Source organism: Pygocentrus nattereri, chromosome 6 (genome assembly GCF_015220715.1).
Source record: "Pygocentrus nattereri isolate fPygNat1 chromosome 6, fPygNat1.pri, whole genome shotgun sequence".
Lineage (NCBI taxonomy): Eukaryota > Metazoa > Chordata > Actinopteri > Characiformes > Serrasalmidae > Pygocentrus > Pygocentrus nattereri.
This window is the reverse complement of record NC_051216.1, coordinates 45,491,799-45,516,868: the sequence shown is the minus strand read 5'-3', so window position 1 is coordinate 45,516,868 and position 25,070 is coordinate 45,491,799. Positions and strand designations below refer to the sequence as shown.

The window sequence follows — 25,070 nt, the reverse complement described above, 5'->3', positions numbered from 1 at the left end:
CTCTAAATAAGTCTGGAGTACACTCACACACACACACACACACACACACACACACACACACACACACACACACACACACAAGCTGACCTTCAGTGTGTTTCATAACAGACATCAACCACATCTAATAGGACAACATCTGCTCATTAGCCACTCTGTGTACGTTGGTGTGAATGCTCACAGCCGCATCTGTCGTGTTTGTGTGAATATTTCATGATAGAGGAGGGAAAGATTTCCACTGTAGTGCGGGACTCTCTCTCCATCTCTCTCTCTCTCTCTCCCTCTCCCTCGCTCTCTCTCTCTCTCTCTCTCTCTGACTCTCTCTCTCTCTGACTCTCTCTCTCCCTCTCTCCCTCCCTCTCCCCCCTCTGTCTCTCTCTCTCTCTCTCTATCTCTCTCTCTCTCCCTCTCCCTCGCTCTCTCTCTCCCTCTCTCTCTCTCCCTCTCTCTCTCTCCCTCTCCCTCACTCTATCTCTCCCTCTCTCTCTCTCCCTCTCTCTCTCTCTCTCCCTCTCTCTCTCTCTCCCTCTCTCTCCCTCGCTCTCTCTCTCCCTCTCTCTCTCTCTCCCTCTCTCTCCCTCTCTCTCTCTCTCTCCCTCGCTCTCTCTCTCCCTCTCTCTCTCTCCCTCTCTCTCTCTCTCTCTCTCTCTCTCTCTCTCTCTCTCTCTCTCTCTCTCTCTCTCCCTCTCTCTCCCTCGCTCTCTCTCTCCCTCTCTCTCCCTCTCTCTCCCTCTCTCTCTCTCTCACTCTCTCTCTCTCTAAGGGACTTATTTCAGGTCATCAGCTGTCAATCAAACCTCAGAGACACCTGACAGATCTCATGGTGGATCTCCCCCAGCTGGAGTTTCTTGCTGTCTGCTGTAGCTGTGCAGCTGTATGTCTTCTCTCAGAGGCGATGCTTTTTCATTGCAGGCTGTGCTGCCTCTGAGTATTTCAGGCTCTGGAGGGCCAAAGCGCTGCCACTGTTTCCCCAGCTCTGACTGGTTCAGCTCGCGAAAACTTTGATAAACGGAAAATGAATGGAAGCATTTTGTCGTTGCGGTAACGAAACCATCTCCATTTTTGTCCATTTCTAAGATTTTCTGTTAAATAATTTGAAAGCATCCATTGGCCTTTACACCACAGCAAAATTTCACACCCAATGGACCAACAGATGGTTCAAAAAGATCTGTTACATTAACTTACACGGATTGCTTTACATCTCCTGGAAAGATACTTTGCTATAGATATGAGGTTTTGATCTGACAGCGACGATGTGAGTTAATAAGCCGGCTATTCCTGCCTTTTAATCCGGCCAGCATCTTTAATAACGTGACTTCTTGAAGCCATTTACTTAATTTATGAAGAATGTGATCTAACAAATGGGTCACTCTTCATTTGCTGTGGGAAACCATGTCACAAAGGTCTCAGGGCTTAAAAAGTTGCTGAACATTTTAGTCACAGCTCCTAAAGTCGGTTTTATACATTTACACAGTTGACCTAAGATCAAACCACACTTCTCCCTCACGATTCTCAGAGTTTTCTTTTTTTATCCTGTTTCATAATCGCTCACAAAACAGCTCAAAACCAATTTTCAACATTTGAGAAACTATAATATGAAACAATATTTTAAGAGCTTTAACTTGGGAATTTGTATAAAACAGATTCATGTTTATTTTTCATATTATTAACGTTATACTGCATTTAAAAATCAATTTTTTATTTAAAAAATCATTCACCACAGAGATGTTGGTCAATTGTGTTATCAGGACTTTTATTTTACATTTAACACGGTATTTTCAGCTCTATTAAACTGCCTCTTTGGGCCGAGGCTCATCAGAGAGGAAGCATCTCGAGGCATGTGAAGGCGAGTCAGACTTTCACTATATTTCATTACTTTATTACTAGTTTTGTTTATCAGGCGGCTCAGAACTTCTGTGTGTCACTGGTGTCCTGTGCTTTAATGGCTGCGTAACTAAAGTTTGTCAAAATAATGACAGACATCACTTTTATTACTGGTTTTAAACAGTTGCACAAGGTCACCTGATGAGGCCGCCAATGAGTAGCCAATTTACAAAATCCTCAGATTTAACCAGAAGGTCACTGTAGTCGCCGTCACTGGTGTTACATCACATTCATACAACACCACTGACTAAACATGTTCTGCGTTAAGCTTTAGTTTCTGCATATATGATAGTAGGAGATGTTAACGGACGTATTGAGATTAATTAGTTTTGGGATGAAAGATCGATTTTTTAAACACGTATTTTCCTTAATTCCCGCTCCAAATGGAGAACGAGCCAAATATGAAATTCTTCCAATTTTGGCTGAACCTCTCAGCAGGTCACTGACTGACCGACTGACTGACTGATGCCCATTTTTGAAACATGCATGTGCAAACGGCGCCCAAGACGAACAGCAGGTGGCGATATACATCTAGTTCATTGAACTGAGATCGTCAGCCCTTGTGTTCACTTGTGTAACCGTTGCTCTGCAGTTGCTTCATATCAGTGTGTCTACACACAGCACTTGTGTGCATGTTCCCTCCCTGCTCCGTATCAATGTGACACTGCGTATCCCAGCATCCCTCCCTCCTGCCATCCTCACTTCCTGTAGCGTGTCTCATTAGCCGCGGCCCGGCTCATCTCGCTGCTAATTGACCTTTAATTATCTCTGCGACCCCGCTGTGCAGCCGCATGCCTGTTGCCGCAGCAATGAGGACACACGCTTCGCACGGAGACCACAGGAGCAACGGATACTCTCTAATGGACAATCATTTTCCGATGCGACGGGGGGAAAAACGCTCTGCTCTGCGCCGGAGAGTTAGCTTCAAAAGCGCGATAGCTTTAGGAAAATAGCGTAATGAGAATCGATCGGCTGTTCTGAAAGTTCGGAAATTGATTGAGTAGCTCCCCTTTGGTTCGCCAGAGGGAAATTAAATGTGGAAAGATATGTAAAAAAACACAAAACAGTGCTAGCTAACCAAGCATGATCAAATCTGCTACAACATCAAAATATTACATTTTACATTTACTTACATTTACCTGACGCTCTGATCCAGAGCGACTTACAATTTGATCAATTTACTCAGGAAGGCGAAGGTGGTGTTCGGAGTCTTGCCCAGGGACTCTCATTGGTATAGTGTAGGGTGGTTACCCAGGCGGGGGATTGAACCCCAGTCTACAGCGTAGAAGGCAGACGTGTTACCCACTACACTAACCAAAAATGGAAGATCGAACTAATCTGAATTATCCATGCCTTGGCCTTAAATGTGGTGTTTTGTGGCTAGTATTGCGAGGCTTGACAAGCTAGATAGCTTTACAGAACATTGACGAATGTTTCATTTGGCCTTAAAGGAAATTTTCGCAGACTCAATTTTTACATTTAGAGTGCTATAAATTTCAATTTATGCTTATTTTCTTTATGTGAAAGACCAAGCTATGAGGATAGATAGTTAACATTAGCGTGGTGACGGCTGGTTTCACATGCTGAAACTCTCACGCTACTAGCTGCATGTTGTGAGTTGCCTGCGACATGATTTCCAGGCAACTTGACAGTGGCATGAAACAACTCAAAAAGACAGTTGCATGAAGCATGTTCTATTTTTCCACCATATAAACGATATTGTTCTAATTGTAAAGTCAAAGTCTATTTTCGTTTACATTTAGCTTTGATGACTTATTCAGAATAAACGGCGATTAACATAATTTAAAAGGGCTTTAATTATGACTGCCTTGATTATACTATACTACTTTAAAAATTAAGTGAAAATTATGAACGGCTGATGACTGATTAGCCAAGTCGGGCCTTAAAGCCAGTTACTGACGTTAGTGTTTGCGCTAATCATGTGATCTCGTGCCACGTTTTACACTGTTTGAGTGATGTGTCCTGCGGTTTATCCTTCATGTGAACAGGATTAGGAACACAGACGGTCAGACTGCGCCGCTGACGTTAGATCAGAGAGTGTTTGGAAAGTGACGCCAGAGCGCCGGTGCTGCAGTGCGATAGCACAGCACACGCAGAGCTGCAGCGTCACAGTCTTCTCAGGCTGTCTGATCAATGAGGTGCATGTGAACAATAAGCACAGACAGCTGATACAATATAAAAAAGCACTGAGACAAGGCGCTGTGATGCTGTCACAGCAGGACCAGAAGACACCTTCAGAGGAGAGAAGACAGCTGAGATACACCAGAGGGCACACACACACACACACACACACACACACAAACATACATACACACACATACATACATTCACCCACATTCACACACACACATACATACACATACACACACATGCACGCACACACGCACACACAAACATACATACACACACATACATTCACACACATTCACACACACACATACATACACATACACACACACACACACATGCACTCATACACACACACACTCATACACACGCACACACACACGCACACACACATACACACATACACACACTCACATGCAGACATACACACACACACATGCACTCCACTCATACACACACACATGCACTCATACACACTCATATACACACACACACACACACACACGCACTCGTACACACTCATACATTAACACACACATGCACTCATACACACTCATATACACATACACACATATATACACACACACACACACACACACACACACACACACACACACACACACATTCAGGCACAAAACTATAAGAACTCAGTCCATTTGGGTTCATCCAGTATTGTGAGATTGAATCGTATCCATTTGAAACATTTTCATTGTCTCCAGCGGTTTCACACAGGCACACAGGTTTATCGGCATGTTTTAAGCAGCACCTTTTCCCTGAATGTGTTGTTTACATAGGTGCAGTCAGATGAGCCAGTTTTCAGTGGCGGTGAATTACTGTTTTTATCTCCTTTCAAATTAGCACATCTTTGCAAACTCGGGTTAATGCTGTTAACATAGCGGCCAGAACTACCGTCCAATTTTGTGAATGCTCTCTTGTTAGAACACTCTTTTGCCGTTTTCACACATAATGCAAAATTAAAGGTAATCTGACGGCACATTTTCACAGTGTGCTGAAAATCAGGGTTGAAAGTAGAGTTAAAAAAGTATCATCTCAGGAGAAACGGTCATTTTGCTGCTCTGTTGATTTGTCTATTCCTGTATTACTGGGGAATCTGTTGTGAAAAGTAAACATCAATTTTTTCCCTTTATTCTAAATTTTTCTTACATTTGTTTTCCTGTGTAAAACACTTCTACTTGAACTTCTACTTCCCCTCACTGGCCACTTTATCAGAAACCCTGACCTTCTGCTTCCCCTTACTGACCACTTTGACTTCCCCTCACGGACCACTTCTACTTCTCCTCACTGGCCACTTTATCAGAAACCCTGACCTTCTGCTTCCCCTTACTGAACACTTTATTAGAAACCCTGAGGTCCTGAGGTTCTGAGGTCTGCTCATGATGTTTGAACAGTTTTATGTACCAAAAACAGTCAGTTAATTTTTCCATGACCACTTTAAATCCTCACTTTGTCCCATAATTAAACAGGCTGTTCCTTTACAACTGTAACATGTAAATGAGCTCTGTTCTGATTGGCTGCCCTGTATTGGCAGCCTGGCCTGAAACACTCCGTATAACTTTAGCATGAATGGGTGGGCTAACTTGCTGTCTGACCAGGTGGATATATGTAAATGCATTGGGTTTTGTGACATCACAAAGAAAATGAACTCAAAACAGGCTGTACAGGCTAATTTCCATGTACTGTATGTTGTTTACAAACCACGTCAAACTCTAAAAAAGTGTGGTAAATAAATTTTAGAAACATGAGAAACTGGCCTTAGTTTGCGGAATGTGTTAAAGCTGGAAGCCACACAAGCATGTATGACTGAGTCTGAGTGAGAAATAAACAGTGTCACACATTTGATGTGAAAACCCTTGTGGTGGAAGCATCTGCCTTTAAACGTATTACCTACCCATCAAACAGCATTCAGGATGAGCGGGATTGCTGGGATTAGTGCAGTAGTTGAGTTCAGCTCCATGTTTGAAGCATTAGTACAGTCTCAAACATTAAAGGGATGGAGAAATCCCTCAAAGCTCATTTTTGTGATTCACTCCGATGGGGTTTGTGTAATTTCTTTTCTTTTTCTTTTTTCTCTTACATCAATGACTGCAAACAATATCTTAGCCAAGTGAAAACATCTTGAATGTAGGGAATGTACAGTCACTGGCCATGTTCAGTGTATATTCCATCTATTGAGTACTTCCACCTACTGGCTGCTTTATTACATACCCTGACCTTCTGCCCTGACCACTGGCCACTTTACTAGAAATGTCTACCCTCTACTACCCCTCACTGGCCACTTTATTAGAAACCCTGACCTTCTACTTCCCCTCACTGGCTGCTTTATTAAAAACGCTGACCTTCTACTTCCCCTCACTGGCCACTATATTAGAAACCCTGACCTACTTCCCCTCACTGGCCGCTTTATTAGAAACCCTGACCTTCTACTTCCCCTCACTGGCTACTTTATTAAAAACCCTGACCTTCTACTTCCCCTCACTGGCTGCTTTATTAAAAACGCTGACCTTCTACTTCCCCTCACTGGCCACTATATTAGAAACCCTGACCTACTTCCCCTCACTGGCCGCTTTATTAGAAACCCTGACCTTCTACTTCCCCTCACTGGCTGCTTTATTAAAAACCCTGACCTTCTACTTCCCCTCACTGGCCACTTTACTAGAAACGTCTATCCTCTACTTCCCCTCACTGGCCACTTTTTTTTTAGAAACCCTGACCTTCTGCTGGCCACTGTATGAGAAACCCTGACCTTATATTCCCCTCAATGGCAACTTTATTAGGAACCCTGATCTTCTGTTCCCCTCACTGGCCAATTTATTAGAAACCGTGACCTTGTACGTCCCCTCACTGATCACTTTATTGGAAACCTTGACCTTGTACGTCCCCTCACTTGCCACTTCATTAGAAATCCTAACCTTCTACTTCAGAAACTTCTATCTTCTATTTCCTCTACTGGCCACTTTACTGAAAACCATGTCCTTCTACTTCCCCTAACAGGCCACTTTATTAGAAACCCTGGCCTTCTACTTCCTCTCACTGGCCACTTTATTAGAAACCCTGGCCTTCTACTTACTCTCACTGGCCACTTTATTAGAAACCCTGGCCTTCTACTTCCTCTCACTGGCCACTTTATTAAAAACTTTGACTTTCTACTTCCCCTCACTGGCCACTTTATTAGAAACACTGACCTTTTACTTCCCCTCACTGACCACATTATTAAAAATCCTGACCTTCTCCTTCTACTCACTGTACACTTTATAAGAAACACCTACTGCCACTCACAGATTGTAGCCCATCTGTTGTCAAGCACAATTTGTTCTGCACTCTTGACCCCATTTATTACTCTCAGTTTCTGACCACGCAACCACTGTTGACCAAGACTGCAGTAGCTGGGGTTTTTACACACACATCAGTCTCACTGCTTGGTTAAGACGGGACCACCACCCTGAAATATCTTGCCTAGAGCAGTTCTGTGGTGAGAAACTGACCACTGATAAAAGAGGAGAGGATGGCCAAGACAAACTGCACATCAATAGATGGACTACAGTCTCTAACTGTACACCAGCAAGGTGGAGCTAAAAAGGAGGGGTCTCTAAAAAGGTTTGCCAGGGTAAGTGTCCTTCGTTTCTCATTCTTTCACTTAGTAAAACACTGTTCCACCTGTTTCTAGATGTTTCTTTTTTTGCTTATTTTAATTATTCAAATCAGGTGAAATTATAATTTTACATCCTATAAGCATAGATGAGGTTATGTGCCAATGAAATAAGATCATTTCACTTAATTTAAGTAAAAATATTCAGAAATAGGTGGAATTGTCTTATAATGATCTCACAGTCTCAACAAATATAAGCTGTACTGTCCACACTCAAGATGTTTCAACACGCTAAGACATCACCAATTCATGTGGTCAGCTGTGACACAAACCTGCTGAGAACAGAAATCACAAAAACGCTGGACTAATATTTCATAATTTAGGCAGCGGAAACGAGGAACGGAAATTGGCACTTAAAAAGGCACTGTGTCTTCTTCATTGCTGGACAATCACAGAGTGACAGGTCCATTTGAAGTCACCAATTTCTGGTCAGGAAAAAGCAATCAAATCAAGTCAGTGAACATGGCTAGTGGTTACCTACCCTCTTCCTAACTTCTATCCCCTTGTGACTGGACAACATGCAAGAGGGAGTAAGGGGGTAGGGGGTTGGAAAGGGAGGAATAAAGGGAGGAGGGGTGAAGGTAGTAGGGTGGGGGTCATCAGTTCTGGTCTAGAGGAGCCACCATCCAACACAGTTTGGTGATATCAATGCACTAATATACCTACTAAACGATTCTTTAGGAAACAATGCATCGGGTTGTTTGAAGCCCCTGGGATTTTTCATTTTGCTTGAGGTAGCCTATTAATTACTGACCATTGATACCTTTTTGATGGCTTAAGCCTCAATCAGACTGACCATGAATGAAACTTGCTCATTAAAAATGTCAGTTAGCCTGAAAAGGTGAAAATTCGGAAAAGGAATACGTATTTATCACTGATTAATTTCATCCAGAGGAATTTGGAAAAACAACTGCAACAACATAGCAACCACGTAGGACACCACAGCTACTGCATAGCACCTGGGGTAACATAGCAACCACCTGTTAATACCCTAGGAACCAGTTTGGATACAATATCAACCACTTAGCACCACTCTAATGACCGCCTAGCAATATCCCAGCAACCACTTACCAACCACCTCACAACCACCCAGTAATACCCTAGCAACAACTTACTAACCACCTAGTAATACCCTAGCAACAACTTACTAACCACCTAGTAATACCCTAGCAATAACTTACTAACCCCCTGTAATACCCTAGCAACAACTTACTAACCACCTAGTAATACCCTAGCAACAACTTACTAACCACCTAGTAATACCCTAGCAATAACTTACTAACCCCCTGTAATACCCTAGCAACAACTTACTAACCACCTAGTAATACCCTAGCAACAACTTACTAACACCTAGTAATACCCTAGCAACAACTTACTAACCACCTAGTAATACCCTAGCAACAACTTACTAACCACCTAGTAATACCCTAGCAATAACTTACTAACCCCCTGTAATACCCTAGCAACAACTTACTAACCACCTAGTAATACCCTAGCAACAACTTACTAACCACCTAGTAATACCCTAGCAATAACTTACTAACCCCCTGTAATACCCTAGCAACAACTTACTAACCACCTAGTAATACCCTAGCAACAACTTACTAACACCTAGTAATACCCTAGCAACAACTTACTAACCACCTAGTAATACCCTAGCAACAACTTACTAACCACCTAGTAATACTCTAGCAACAACTTACTAACCACCTAGTAATACCCTAGCAACAACTTACTAACACCTAGTAATACCCTAGCAACAACTTACTAACCACCTAGTAATACCCTAGCAACAACCTACTAACCACCTAGTAATACCCAGCAACAACTTACTAACCACCTAGTAATACCCAGCAACAACTTACTAACCACCTAGTAATACTCTAGCAACAACTTACTAACCACCTAGTAATACCCTAGCAACAACCTACTAACCACCTAGTAATACCCTAGCAACAACTTACTAACCACCTAGTAATACCCTAGCAACAACTTACTAACCACCTAGTAATACCCTAGCAACAACCTACTAACCACCTAGTAATACCCTAGCAACAACTTACTAACACCTAGTAATACCCTAGCAACAACTTACTAACCACCTAGTAATACCCTAGCAACAACCTACTAACCACCTAGTAATACCCAGCAACAACTTACTAACCACTTAGTAATACCCAGCAACAACTTACTAACCACCTAGTAATACTCTAGCAACAACTTACTAACCACCTAGTAATACCCTAGCAACAACCTACTAACCACCTAGTAATACCCTAGCAACAACTTACTAACCACCTAGTAATACCCTAGCAACAACTTACTAACCACCTAGTAATACCCTAGCAACAACTTACTAACCACCTAGTAATACCCTAGCAACAACCTACTAACCACCTAGTAATACCCAGCAACAACTTACTAACCACCTAGTAATACCCTAGCAACAACTTACTAACCACCTAGTAATACCCTAGCAACAACTTACTAACCACCTGGTAATACTCTAGCAACAACTTACTAACCACCTAGTAATACCCTAGCAACAACTTACTAACCACCTAGTAATACCCAGCAACAACTTACTAACCACCTAGTAATACCCTAGCAACAACTTACTAACCACCTAGTAATACCCTAGCAACAACTTACTAACCACCTAGTAATACCCTAGCAACAACTTACTAACCACCTAGTAGTACCCTAGCAACAACTTACTAACCACCTAGTAATACCCTAGCAACAACTTACTAACCACCTAGTAGTACCCTAGCAACAACTTACTAACCACCTAGTAATACCCTAGCAACAACCTACTAACCACCTAGTAATACCCTAGCAACAACTTACTAACCACCTAGCAATACCATAGCAACAATCTATCAACCACCTAACAACTGCCTTGCAATACCATATAGCAACTTACCAACCACCTCACAACCACCTAGTAATACCCTAGCAACAACTTACTAACACCTAGTAATACCCTAGCAACAACTTACTAACCACCTAGTAATACCCTAGCAACAACTTACTAACCACCTAGTAATACCCTAGCAACAACTTACTAACCACCTAGTAATACCCTAGCAACAACCTACTAACCACCTAGTAATACCCAGCAACAACCTACTAACCACCTAGTAATACCTAGCAACAACTTACTAACCACCTAGCAATACCATAGCAACAATCTATCAACCACCTAACAACTGCCTTGCAATACCATATAGCAACTTACCAACCACCTCACAACCACCTAGTAATACCCTAGCAACAACTTACTAACACCTAGTAATACCCTAGCAACAACTTATCAACCACCTACCCTAGCAACAACTTACCAACCACTTCACAACCATCTAGCAATTCCCTAGAAACAGCTTACCAACCACCTATCAATACCCTAGCAACAACTTATCAACCACCTACCCTAGCAACAACTTACCAACCACTTCACAACCATCTAGCAATTCCCTAGAAACAGCTTACCAACCACCTATCAATACCCTAGCAACAACTTATCAACCACCTACCCTAGCAACAACTTACTAACCACCTCACAACCATCTAGCAATACCCTAGCAACAGCTTACCGCAGATATATAGCTGTATTTCTCCCTACACTTTTCACTTGCTCTGTTCGTTCAGGCATCTATGATTTGTGTTACTGGTTTCAAGATCAATGCAGATCAATCATCACCATCAGATCGATGCAGGCATGTTAGACCAGGCAATTGACCAAACTTTGCCATTGGCAGCCCACCAGGCCCAGAGTTGAGCCCCCTGTTGTAGAGGGATAGAGGGAGAGAGGGAGAACAGGCACACACCTTCGGTGAGGGAGGACACAGGCAAAGAGACCTCCATGCATGCGGCGGACTGGGCCTTGCGGAAGGGCGGTCGGCCGGGCCCCCTGCGGCTGAGGCGCGGCCCCTCGGGGCCCCCAGGGACACGGGGCCTCCCGGGCACACAGGGCTGGGAGGTCGGGCTAGTGCAATGTCCATTCACATGATCTGTAAGAACGGGCAGAGCATTAGCACGAACGGAACTGAGGTTAGAAAATCTATGAGAGGAGGAGGAGGAGAGAGAGAGAGAGAGAGAGAGAGAGAGATAGAGAGAGAGAGAGAGAGAGAGAGAGAGAGAGAGAGATAGAGAGAGAGAGAGAGAGAAAGAGAAAGAGAAAGAGAGAGAGTTGGGTAAGAGAAAAGAGAGAGGAACAGATTGAGAAAGAAAGAGATGTGAAGGTCATGAAATGGGAAATGAAAAATAGAAAGAGAGACAACAGAGAAAGAAAGAAAAGATAGAGAGAGATGAAGATAAAATGGGAGAGAAAAAGAAAAAAAACAGAATAAGAGAGATGGGAAAGAGAAAGAGAAGTGGAGAGAGAGAGAGAAATGGAGAGAGAGAGAGAGAGAGGACGAGAGAGGCAGTTAAGGAGAAATGGTCATATATAATAGCAGCATTGTCAGTGCAAGCTGATGAGGAAAACAAAGGAGAAGGTAACCCAGGAAAAGAAAGCAAAGAACAAAGGAAAAGAGGATAATAAAGAGGTAATGTCAGAGTTGTTACTTGCTACAAATGAGCATTCAGAGGGAATTTCTCATCCTCACTCAGCCTTCCCTAAGAAAAAGTAGCAGTTTTCGGGAAAATCAAAGCAGATTTTGTTGATGAAGAAGGCTGGAGAGATCCAGGAGTATCTGCAGGAGAGCTTTTAACTGACTCGTCCTCCTTCTTCTCCGAGTTGTGGAGAACACGTCTCTGATTACAATCAACTCTCACTATTCTCAGGATCTGAAGAACATTGTCGTATGTAGCTACTCAATGACAAGGTATGCTATGAAGTGAGCTCAATACAACCACATTGTTAATTTGAGCAACTTACTTTTCCTGGATGTTTTTCTCACTGGCCTATCTAAACCCCGCCCACAAATCCATTCTGTCATAGCTACTGCAAGGCTGGTCAATAAGATTCATCTGCTTGGGGAAGCCACACAACCCGCATTACCAAATGTTCTTCCACATTATGTGCAATTGCATGTTTCCACCAGAGAGGTCTCCAAATTCCCAAAGCCTACATAGTGTAGCTTTAAACTCAGTTTAAACTCAGTTTCAGAGTTTAAGTATCTGGGGGTCTTGCTCACGAGTGATGGGAAGAGGGATCGTGAGATCGGCTGCAGGCTGGGACAGGCGGCAGCAGTAATGGGGTCACAGTGCTGGACTGTAGTGGTGAAGAAGGAGCTGAGCCAAATGGCGAAGCTCTCTGTTTACCGGTCGGGCCAACATCCTGACCCTCACCTGCAGTCATGAGCTGTGGGTAATGACAGAAAGAATGAGATCGCAAATACAAGAGGCGGAAATGAGTTTTCTTCTACACTCTGTTCACGAGGGTGAGGAGCTTGGTCATCCAGGAGGAGCTCGGAGTAAAGCTTCTACTTCTTCGCATTGAGAGGAGGTAGTTGAGATGGTTTGGGAATCTGATCCGGATGTCCCCTGGACGCCTCCTTGTGGGGGTGTACTGGGCACGGCCTACTGGAACAAGACCCTGGAGTCGTCCTAGGACCTGCTGGAGGAATTATATCTCCAAGTTGGCCTGGGAGCAGCTGGGGGCCCCTGGGAATGAGCTGGAGGACGTTGCTGGGCACAGGGTCGTCTGGGATTCTCTGCTCTCTCAACTGCTACCCCATCTGGATTAAGCGGTTAATGATGATGATGAATTTGAAAATAAATGTTTAAGGTTGGTCCCTGTGGAGGATATGTTAATGTATTTTCAATCATTTTTCAAAACTTCTTAGTTGATCAGGGTGGTCACACTTTTGCATATGAATTGTGGTAAAAATTGAGCTGCAGCTTCTCTGTAAAATTGGTCCAAACCTAAAACAGTAGCTATGGAACAATGCATTTGTGGGTGGAGCATGTATAGCTCAACTGATATGGTAATAAATAATAGTTGAACTCCTTCAGATTAGTCTTTCTTAAGTGGCGTTATTAATGGCTGGTGGTTATAGTGAGCAGGACTGAGGATGAGGAAGCCCAGAGGTGGAGCCCAGTCCGCGGGCATCTACATGTCCGTTTCCCCTGTCCTGCACCGAGGGTCTGGATCATGGAATTGTGAGTTATTTTACAGCATTTAAGATGTATCTGGTACACTCCAGGGGAAACCGAAGAACAATTGAGGACTATGGGGGGCATTTATAACCAGCTTGGCTCTAAACACCTACATACATGCTCTCCAACACACACACACACACACACACCAGTTCAAAAGATTCACAGTTTCATCAAAAGTTTCACCAAACACATCATTTCTCTTGAGCTGCAGCATTTCAAAGCTAATGCCTACAACACTTTCATTTCTACATCAGTCTAACCTGCATTTGGTCTTTTCTTCTCAGTATGAATCAGCATTTCCATATTACACATTCATCTATGTTCGACCCTTCCTTTGAATTAAGAGCAAACCCTTGAGCTTGAATGCATATTTTTATATGATTTGAACCCAAACAAAAGCCTTTAGCCTCAACAGTCCATTCTTCTCTCGCAGTATGAACCAAACCTGCTGAAAGAAAGTCGTTATTACTTAGCTATACACAGAGGTCATTTCGGAAAGGAAGTGGTCAGCTCTCAGCGGAAAGGTATGTTAGTTCAGCCGAGTGGCCCAGTCACACTAGCTTTTGTCAGCGAAATTTTGTGAGTGAATTACATTCATTTCGAAGTGATTCGCTTCGATGAGTGGAAACTTAAAGTTCAGTGGAATTGAAATATTTGACTAATAGGACTTACACAGTCGGTTTAGAGGCTGCATTTAATATTATCTTTCTTTTGTGATTTTGCTGGTTGTGGTAGGCGAGTTAACCTGCTTGCTAATTGCTATGTTAACTGCTTGGCTATATACTACATGCCTTTACTTTTGTGCTTTACCAACTTTTACCAAAGATGTTCTCCTCAAAACTCAGAGTCTTCACCACATCATTTTAGTTTAGGTTCTGAAGGACAGAATGAAGAGCCACATGCAATAAATGTGTTTAAAAGAAAGAGGCAAAATAACTGGACATGGCTGGTTAGGCTGTAGTTTGTATAGCAAAGATGCTAGCTGGCTAGCATAACCGCTAATCCAGCTGAAGTTTGTTTAAAAGCTGCATGATATGTAACTTAGCTCACATTAGCTAGCTACTTCAGCTAAATTAGATACTTGCTATCCCGTGTTAGCAAAACGTATTTGGCCGACTTGTGGGCCGCATCCTTGGGTTTGTTCTGGCCCAGAACACAGCTGGGTCCTCGGCCGAGGTCTGGCCCAGACATTGTAAAGCAGGTAGAACTAATGGATGTGGCCCAAATCTGGCCCAAATACATTGCTGGCCCACAACATGCATGCCAGAATTGGCATACAAATATAGACACAAGGCAAAACCATATGAAGCTGGCTGGGATCTGGCCCGCATGCATAACATCTGCTTGGTAATCAACCAAGAACCATGTAAAAAAACAGAATAGGCCCAAAACTGTCAGCTATCTGGGTCCAAACTTAACGCTAACAAACCATTTCAAGTTGTTTGGTCTATTTCCTTTCCTTTCAAGTTGTTTGGTCTATTTCCTTTCCTTTCAGGTTGTTTAGTCCATTTCCTTTCCTTTCAAGTTGTTTGGTCTAATTCCTTTCCTTTCAGGTAGTTTAGTCTATTCCCTTTCCTTTCAGGTTGTTTAGTCCATTTCCTTTCCTTTCAAGTTGTTTGGTCTAATTCCTTTCCTTTCAGGTAGTTTAGTCTATTCCCTTTCCTTTCAGGTTGTTTAGTCCATTTCCTTTCCTTTCAAGTTGTTTGGTCTAATTCCTTTCCTTTCAGGTAGTTTAGTCCATTTCCTTTCCTTTCAAGTTGTTTGATCTATTTCCTTTCAGGTTGTTTGTCTGTTTCCTATCTATTTCTTTTTGTAATGCAGGGAGGACTTCATGCTGTCCTTCAGACTGGTTTGTCTATTATGAAAGGCATTACAAACTGTGTACCCACATAGCAAAGAGGCCAGAAGATATCAAAGTCGGGGGTCCTAATTTACTCTGTCTTTGAGCTGAGAAGCAATTTAGTTAAGGGTGGTCTCTAGCTTTCACTGTGTATGCTTGATGAGTTTGCTAGCTTCCTAAATGCCCCAAACGGAGGCTTATTTTCATCGTGAAGCTTCCGGAACAGCTGTGGTCATTTTATGAGGCAAATGTCTAGTGTGACTACGGCTTAAGCATGAGAGAAATAACAGATAGGAGCAGGAAGAAGAGAACGACAGGGAAGAACTTGCAAAAGAGAGAGTGATAGCGTACTGCTGAGGAGATAGAAGAATGATCCAATCACAATGAAGCAAGACCACTTGCAGACAGTCAGTGCATGGCTGTTCTGAAGGAGAAGATGGTCCAATCACAATGGAGCAGGCTTTTGTAGAGTTAAAGAATGGTCCAATAGGGTTAGAGCATGGCAACTTTGAGGTAAAGAATGGTCCAATTAGGATGGAGCACGGCCATTTTCAGGTAAATGAACCAATCGCGATAGAGCGAGAGCGAGTTTTCAGAACAAGACTTTAGTAAAGAGTAAAGAATGAGTTACAATGAGGTACAAACCACCTTCGGAAACACTTGCAAAATGTACACGTAGAACGAACGATAAAAAGAAGTGAAAGAAAAGTGAACGAAAACAGATTTTAGGGGCCGTACACAGAAACGTGAGAAAGTGAAAAAGTGCCAAGAACACAAAACAAACCAAAGCTTCCTCAGCATGATGTCGGGAACAGAACGACGAAGAGAAAGGTAGATGAGTGGAAAGAAAGAAAACAAAAACAAAGTTAAAAAAAATAAATAAACTGCTCGCTTTCGGCCTACCGTACCAAGATCAGTCTTAAGATCAGTGGGTAGACTTAACTTTCTGCCTGGTCCCTTTACTGAAAAGAAAGAAACAGGAAAGAAGGGAGTAATTAATCCATCAAACAAAACAAAACCAAAAGCAAAATGGTGCCGGAAAAGAAAAGACAAGAACGGATGCAGGAGCAAGGAAATAAGTGGGAGAAATAAATGAATAGAATCAGTATTCACTCGTGCAATGGTGCATACTGACATGACAGTTCATGCCACTTCATGCCCAATCACGTTCCACCACCAGAAAACAGAGAGTCCACTGAGATAAACTATGCTGACCCCTTAACCTTTTGCTCATTATTCTCTTATTGATCTTAAAGCGGAGCCAGAATTTTAGAAATTCCTTCATTATTCTGTCGTTGAGGTGTAAGCCATTCAGAATGGTTTGATGTGAAATTGTACCCAACCCTGGTCCTGGAGAGCTACCTTCCTGCAGAGCCTAGGTCCAACCACAAATCGCATCGTCTGCTCCAGCTAATCAACCTCTTCCCAAGTCCCTGATTGGCTGGATGAGGTGTATTAGAGTTTATTAATGGGCGGGGCAGCTTATTGGAAACAGGTTGAAACTAAACTCTGCAGGAAAGTAGATGGAGATGCCTGCTGTAGAGAAACTTACTGACTTGGGTCACTTGACAGTGGTGGTGATAGGAAACAGGGGTCAAAACAACAACTAACCTACCTCTTTCATGACTGTCAGGGTCCAGTTAAGTGACCCTTATTAGTCCCACAACAGGGAAATTTCACCTCTGCATTTGAACCCATCCATGCAGTGAAACACCACATACACACTAGTGAACACACACCACTACAGGCCAGTGAGCACACTCACCTGAAGCAGTGGGCAGGCCTATTCGTGGTGCCCAGGGAGCAGTTGGGGTTTAGGTGTTTCACTCAAGGGCACTTCAGTGACGTACTGTTGGCTCAGGGGATCAAACCGGCGACCTTATGGTTACATGGCTGGTTCCCTAACCTTCAGCCCATGAATGCCATATTTACTTTAGATGAGTTTATGTTTAGATACCTAGCTTGCACATAATGAACGGCTGACCATAGCAGGCTAGTTGGCCTGGTTTTCTCTCACTACCTTCCACTTGAGTAGCATCGGCTACTAATGGTCTGATTTATGAGCTCAGTCACTAAAAAAAAATAAATTAAAAAAATAACCATGAATTATCCAAAAATATGGAGCACACAGAGTAAACTAGAAAGATAAATATTAAAGAGACTTAGAATTTTAATTAAACAATAAGTTAAAGAGATACATTTTCAAATGTATCTTACAGGCGTTCATTGAGCTTGACTGTCTACTTAAAGGTGAACTGACCTCCACAGTTTAGAAGTTATAGAATAACTGATTTCAGAATAAGTGAAAGAGTCTCCACACATTTTCTGCATTTTACGGAAAGTGTTTGCAGAAGCTCACAATCTGCAGATCTAAGATCACATGCTGGAACACGAACAGACACATTCTGTGGTGTCAGCGGGGCTTGAAGGTCATATAGAGCTTTAAAAATTAGCAGCAGAATTTTAAAATCAATCCTAAAAGAAACAAGCAGCCAGTGCGGTTCTTTCTAAAGGGGAGTGATCTGACCTCTCTGTTTGTTTTTTGTTAGGATCTGTGCTGCTGCACTGTGTACGACGCTTAAAGGATGGATTGTTTTCTTAGGAAGCCCAGTTAGAAGAGCATTACAGTGATCAACTCTGCTTGAATGAGTTTCTCTGTGTCCCTCTGAGATCTTAGTGACTTTAGTGACATTTCCCAAATGATAATAAACTACTTTAGTGATTATATGCAGGATAAACCAGAGCTCAGAGTCTAAGATCACACCCAGGTTCAGCTTCAGGTTTGGTATCTTCTCATTGGAGACTTCTCATAAAGGCTTTTTCACTGAGTTTAGAACAGTGGCTCAGTATTTCAGTTTTTTCTACATTTAGTTGTGACATCCACTGAGAAATATCTGTCACACAGCTGGTAAGCTTGTCAACAGTGGCTTCACTATCAAAAGGAATAGAAATGTATGGATCTGTGCCATCAGCATAGTTATTACAATTGATTATGTTTCCCACTGACATCACCTAGAGGCAAAGGCCCTAAAACTGAACCTTGTGGGAGCCACCAAGGTTTGAGGAAACTACAAAGCAAACCACAACTTTACCGACTGTGGAGTTCACATTCCAAACACACGGCTTACTGATAGTTGTTGTCATGGAGACTGTGTGGATGTACCTGCTGTAGCGCTGTGATTTTCAACTGGCTGAACTTGAGGTGCGTTCAACAGACGCATCATCTCCAGTATGCAGAGTAATACAACTATACCTTTGAAATCTGAGCTGTGAAAGTACTTGTTTGTAGCCATTTGATGTAATAACTTTCTGTGAGGGAGCTTATAGAGGGGGACGTCTGGTTCCTATCACCACCACTGTGAACCATTCAGACTCTGTAAGTTTCTCTAGAACAGAGCGTTTCACACCGAACCGCTCTGAATGACTCTGTTTACATCCTAATGATTTAATCATGCAGATATTGGAAAAATTGGTCTGGATTCCCTTTTAACACTTACGAAGCACTCTTTGGGTTTAAGGGGTTAAATTAGATCTAAATGTATGCTTTCAGCCTTTAAAGTTGTAAGGACTTTTATGTATATATTATGCAAAAAAAAAAGGAATTTGCATAAAGCATTGCATTCAGTAAGGAATCGCTGTGATCTGGAGGCATCTTCACAATACAAGAAACCACAAACCACCAAAATCAAATAATATGAAATAAACACAACATACCCACTCACCCACTCACGCACACATCCACCCACCCACACACCCACACACAAAAACAGTCTTAAAATCATGGTATGAGGTCAAAATCAACAAAAATGCAACATTTTGCAAGCATTTTGCAGTCGTACTGCAAAGGTTGAGAGACATATTGCTGAACATCCGGTATAATGTGGTTGTAACACTGCTGGAATAAACACAGGCATCCTCTACAGGAAAAGGCCTCTTCTAAAGTCATGCCCATCCTTAGTTTCTTGGCAGGAACATCATATGTCGGTCACACCAGGATTCAGCACTGCATCCCAAGAACTCTACAGCAGGCATAAACTGTCCGTTTGTTTCGTTTTACAGCTGAAAGATGGCTAATTTCAAGTTCACACGTTTTCAGAGCTGGATGTTACTCGAAATCTTAATAATGAATAAACAACAGCATGAACTACCAAGGCTGGTCACCAGCAAAACCAGCATATGTTGTGTTTTTTCAATGTGGACCAGCACTGGACCAGCACTGGACCAGCACTGGACCAGCATAAACCAGCTTAGACCAGCACAGAAGTCACGCTGGTCTGTGCACACTTTGTCAGCAGGGGCGGCAGTTAGCATTAGCACACAGATCTGATAGTGCTAACTAGCCTCCACTGGCTCCCCTGGGGCCTCCAACTTTTCATCGATTTTCCTTCTGGTGGACCACATTCATCACGTTCAAGCAATCGAGGTGTATCCCCTGGCACATACATGAGAGCTGTTTTACCTCATAGCTAGCTGGCTGGTGTTGTGATAAGACCCACTTCGACAGCTGGTTAGCTCGAGAGGTAATAGCAGAGATAACAACACCAAAGTATCCAGTTTCAGCACCGCCTATTACAGCCTGCGCTGACAAGCATATCAAGAAAAGAAAAACAGAAGAACTGAAATGGAAAAGGAAAGAATAGATCACAGTACAGCACAGATGAGTAGCTGTGGCTTCCCAACGCTGGAGGGAGCTAAAGAGGAAGGAAATTCATGCTAAGCTTGCTTTATATCTGCTAGATAGGTCGTTACTTGGCATATCACTTCAACAAGGGTGATGTTAACTAGCCAGCTAGCCAGATCTGGTGCTGTTTAAGAAGAGCAAGCTAATTGGCTGCAGCGGTTTCAGCTTCATAGTATTTAGCACCAGATTTTCTAACCTACATGCTTAAAAAGCGATAGCAGGAGGATGGTGGACCCCTCTCAGCCCTCTGATGGCAACGTTGGCGGTCCACTGGCGTTTTGCTCAGCGCTTTCCGGGCGGCCCACTGGTGTTCACACAGAGTCAAAGACATCATTTTCCGTTTACAGTCCAGTTTACTGATTTTTCCTTCCTTCCATTCTTGAGGTATACTTCATTAATTCGTTTAATACGTGTCATCAACAACATTTTCTATGAAATCATTGTATATCAGGCCTAGTCAGCCCTGTTTTTTTCTTTCAGGTGTTTGTAATATTTGTCTGACGCTATTTTCCATATAAATAATAAAAGTCTCTGTGCATTTAAAATCTGTTTAGGAAAGAATAAAAACTAGTTAGAGCTTGTTTGCTGGACAGTAATCTGGGTGGCCCAAGGGTGGACCAGCAGTGGCAAACAGTCAGTGGGGTGCCAAGCTTATTAAGTGTTATGTGCTTGTTATTTGGTAAAGGCAGTTGTTCTATTTTGAACCTTGAGTTCTAGAACCACTTCATGCTTAAATGGGTCGTTGCATGGTGTAATCAGTCTTCTGATTGATGGAGAACGTGTTGGATATGGCTCTATATAGAACTTTTCTAAAAATGGTTCTATGTAGCACCAAAGAGGGTCCTGCTACTCCCTGACAGCAAGAGAACCGTGGACCACTGTTGACCCTCTGATTGCAAAGCTAACGGTGCCCTGCCATTTCGCTCAGCGTGTTCTAGGCGGTCCACCAAATTCCACTTATCTTCACTCATTTTTAACTCACAGTCCAATTTACTTAATTTCCTACTTTTGTAATCCTCTTTTCTTTATTTACACTTTATAGTTTAGTAAATACTTTTAATCTAGCTCAGTGTCTGCAACAACATTTTATATGAGTTCTAAAATAAAAGTCTCTGTGGATTCAAAATCAGTTTGAGGGGATTAAAAACTAGTTAGAGCTTGTATGCAGGACAATAACTTGGGTGGTCGAAATGTGGACCAGCTGTGGCAAACAGTCAATGGGATGCCAACCTTATCAAGCCAGCCAACCAATATATGCTCACTATCTGGGCTATTATGATGCCAAGAACCCTTTCTGGTGCTATGTAGAACCATCAATCTGAAGAACCATTTCTCCATCCATATGAACAACCAAGAACCACTTAAGCATGAAACGGTTGTATATGGGACTCATAGTTCTAAATAGAACCGTTTCCTTTACTAAAGAACCCCTGAAGAAACAACTTTGTATTTGTGTTTTGGGGGCTTTGAGAAGACCACTGAAGGGAGGGGCTTTAGCTTTAGCTAAAGTCTGCAAAAATTGATGACCCCAGCTTTAAATACTTGGTGAAAATTCCTTTAGATTGTTCTTCTTGATGGCACCAATCATGAGCAGCTTTCTTAGGTCCTTAATCTTTAAAGGGACAGTCTGGCCAACACTGACCAGAAATGTAACCATCGCTGAACCTGCTGTAAACCTGCCCCCTCACCTTCTACAAAGGCGCTGCGGAAGTGGTTGTGGAGTGAGATTTTCTGGTTTAAAGACTACTTTTCATGACATCTCATGAAGGTGGGTGGAGCTCTTAAAAAACTGCTTCGGGGTGCATTTGATTTGAAACATTTTGTTCCTCTTTAGCAGAAGAGAGGCAGAAAGCTAACGTTACTGCTAGAAAGCTGAATCAAAACATCATTATAATGGAGAGAGTGGATAACGAAAGTCAGAAATGACTCAGACAAGAAGGACAACAAGCTAAAAGCTAAGTCAGAAAGGTAGCTACCTGGCTAGCTACGTATCTTACCTCAGTTTGGCTTTTCTGGCTGGTTTTCTGACCAGACTTGTCGTTTGGCGCCCATTTCATACTGATTAATGGTTGGTATGCGGTTGGTATAGTGTAGTGGGTAACACCTCTGCCTTCTATGCTGTAAACTGGGGTCCAATCCCCTGTTTGGACAAGCCCCCTACACTATACCAATAAGAGTCCTTGGGCAAGACTCCTAACACCACCTTCGCCTACCTGTGTAAAATGATCAAATTGTAAGTCGCTCTGGATAAGAGCGTCAGCCAAATGCTGTAAATGATTAATGTTAGAATTCCTGGTCTTGTTACAATTTTGTTCCCTAACAGAAGTAAGAGTTACACTAAGGCTAGTTTAGCTGCATTTATTAGCCTGTAGTTGAGTATCTAGTCGAGCCATCAGGACTGGTTGACACTGCAGGGATTCCCAATGGATGTAGGATGTATTTGTTTGATGCATGCTGGGTATTGTAGTGAGAGAACACTGATGAATGAAAGCATGAAAATTCTGAACTCTGTCAAAAACATATTGAACCATACTTTTAGGCCAGAATGCCCCTTTAGTCACCACCCTGCTGTCATATGCTGTGCCATACAGTGTTGAGCATAATGACATTGACGTGGAAAAGACGTCAGTGCTCTGTTGAGCTTGCTTTGTATGGAATAAATAGTACTGGAAAAACGTTCACGATGACAGAGATGTATGCTGTACGCCGCATGAGGTGAATTTGCCTCTTGCGTTCTCTTTCTCGGAAGCAGAGACGGAGGTCATGCTCTTGTTCTGTGCAGCGCAGAGGAAATTGCTCTTTGTATGCGGTAATTGAAAATTCCGGAATCAATAACCTGTGCCTTACAGGTGGAATCCCTCTATTTAGCCTTGCTGATGCTGATCAGCTTTTGTATGTGTGTGTGCATTTGCATTTGCGTGAGAGACTGAGAAATCTGCATGTGTTTGCTCCGTGTAAGCGTGCAGGAAAATACACTTTCTTTGCACGCATCCCTGTGTTGGACATCTGTTGTTGTAATCCTTGGGAACGGTCCCAACGAGCAGCTGCGTCAGCTGGCATCTGGTGACCGTACCGTCTGTGCCACATCGCCATTCTTCCATGGCCAGAATTTCAGAAATGGATGAACTGGTAGTTTCATTTCGTGAAACGTGTGCCAAAGCACTGTAGCGTCTTCTCCGAGGCCGACTCAGATGACAGGAAGGCTAATTTGGGAACCTTTTTGGAGGATTCATGGTGCAATTGTTCTGTGTCAACCTGCACTGCAATTTACATGAATTACTGATATGATTCTGCTCTTTTCAGCCCGCGCTCATCTTCCGCCCCTGCAAAAGAAACACCGCCGCTTCGGAGCCTTGCCAAGGCTGCTGAATTCCAGAAACAACTGCTTTCACTTTCAGAGTATTCACTTCAGTTTTTGAGTGACTCAGAGCAACAATATCTTGCATGATAACACTGCAGCATAGGGGGATATTATGATGCTCTTATAAGCCCTGTCAAGCCAGTAACTGTTGTTACCTGGTTGCTTATTAACCCCTAGAGTGAATTAAGCCACGGGTTATTTGTGTATTATACAGCATAATTCTGTGAACAACTCTTACCTGAGCTGTGGGGTCAATAATCTACAAATTAGAAAAGGACAGTTTGTGAACAAACTTTCCAGTTGGCTGCTAGAGGTGTTGCTAGACCATTGCTCTGGAATTCCAGGTGGTTGCTAGGGTATTTCTAGATCATTGCTATGAAATTCCAGGTGGTTGCTAGAACGTTACTAGACAATTGTTTTGGAATTCCAGGTGGTTGCTTGATGATTGCTATGGGATCCCAGGTGGTTGCTAGGGTGTTGCTAGATCATTGCTATGGAATTCCAGGTGGTTGTTAGGGTGCAGTTAGACCAATGGTATGGTATTCCAGGTGGTTGTTAGGGTGTTGCTAGACCATTGCTATGGAATTTCAGGTGGTTGCTAGATCATTGGTATGAACACCAGGTGGTTCCCAGGGTATTGCTAGATCATTGCAATAGAATTCCAGGTTGCTAGCATATTGCTACATCATTGGTATAGAATTCCAGGTGGTTGCTAGGGTATTGCTACACCATTGCTATGGCATCACAGGTTGTTGCTGGGGTGTTGCTAGAACATTGCTATGAAATACCAGGTGGTTGCTAGAATGTTGCTAGATGATTGCTATAGAATCCCAGGTGGTTGCTAGGGTGTTGCTAGGCCATTGCTATGGTATCACAGGTGGTTGCTAAGATGTTATGTATGTAAGATTGGCCCTCAAAGTGCAAGCCTACACTTCTTGTATAGGCTTTATGATGCAAAGACTGACCCTCTACAAGACCTCTAATTAACATACACTAAGGAGGGTTAATAATAAATATAATTAGCAGAAGGTGGCTTTCTAAAGCTGAATAAAAGAATTATAAGGCTATTATAATATCCCCCATACTGAAGTGATTGCTTTTTGTTTTTGTATACATATTCTCATATCTATAAACTCTTATAATGTTTCAGTGTTTATAGTGCTCGGACCTCATGTTGAAAGGAATGAGCAATGGTGTTTCTGAACATTTAGGGGGGTTTAGGTGACGTCCTACTTGGGAGCAAACCCCAAGCCACCCAATATTCTGGTGTATACAAAATGCAAACGATATTGAATATATTTGAATAGTATATATATAGCCCTTTGTGACTCCATATATCACTATAGCAAAAGATGTGTCTGGAGAAAATGGCATTATATGCTGT

General features: G+C 42.6%; 1 protein-coding gene across 14 annotated transcripts in view; it reads right to left on the bottom strand.

The window, feature by feature from the left end:
• Nucleotides 1–25,070, bottom strand: part of stxbp5l (syntaxin binding protein 5-like) — a 249,217-nt gene that overhangs the window by 17,873 nt on the left and 206,274 nt on the right. For 5 of the 14 annotated variants that reach the window (XM_017703046.2, XM_017703050.2, XM_017703052.2 and 2 more), the window contains one exon: nt 11,527–11,709. The exons of 6 other annotated variants lie outside the window; for them this stretch is intronic. In XM_017703046.2, the coding sequence (XP_017558535.1) occupies nt 11,527–11,709 (183 nt within the window). Of the gene's footprint in view, nt 1–11,526; nt 11,710–16,552; nt 16,607–25,070 lie in introns of all 14 variants that reach the window. 3 more of the 14 variants (XM_017703045.2, XM_017703048.2, XM_017703047.2) reach the window with 1 other exon arrangement.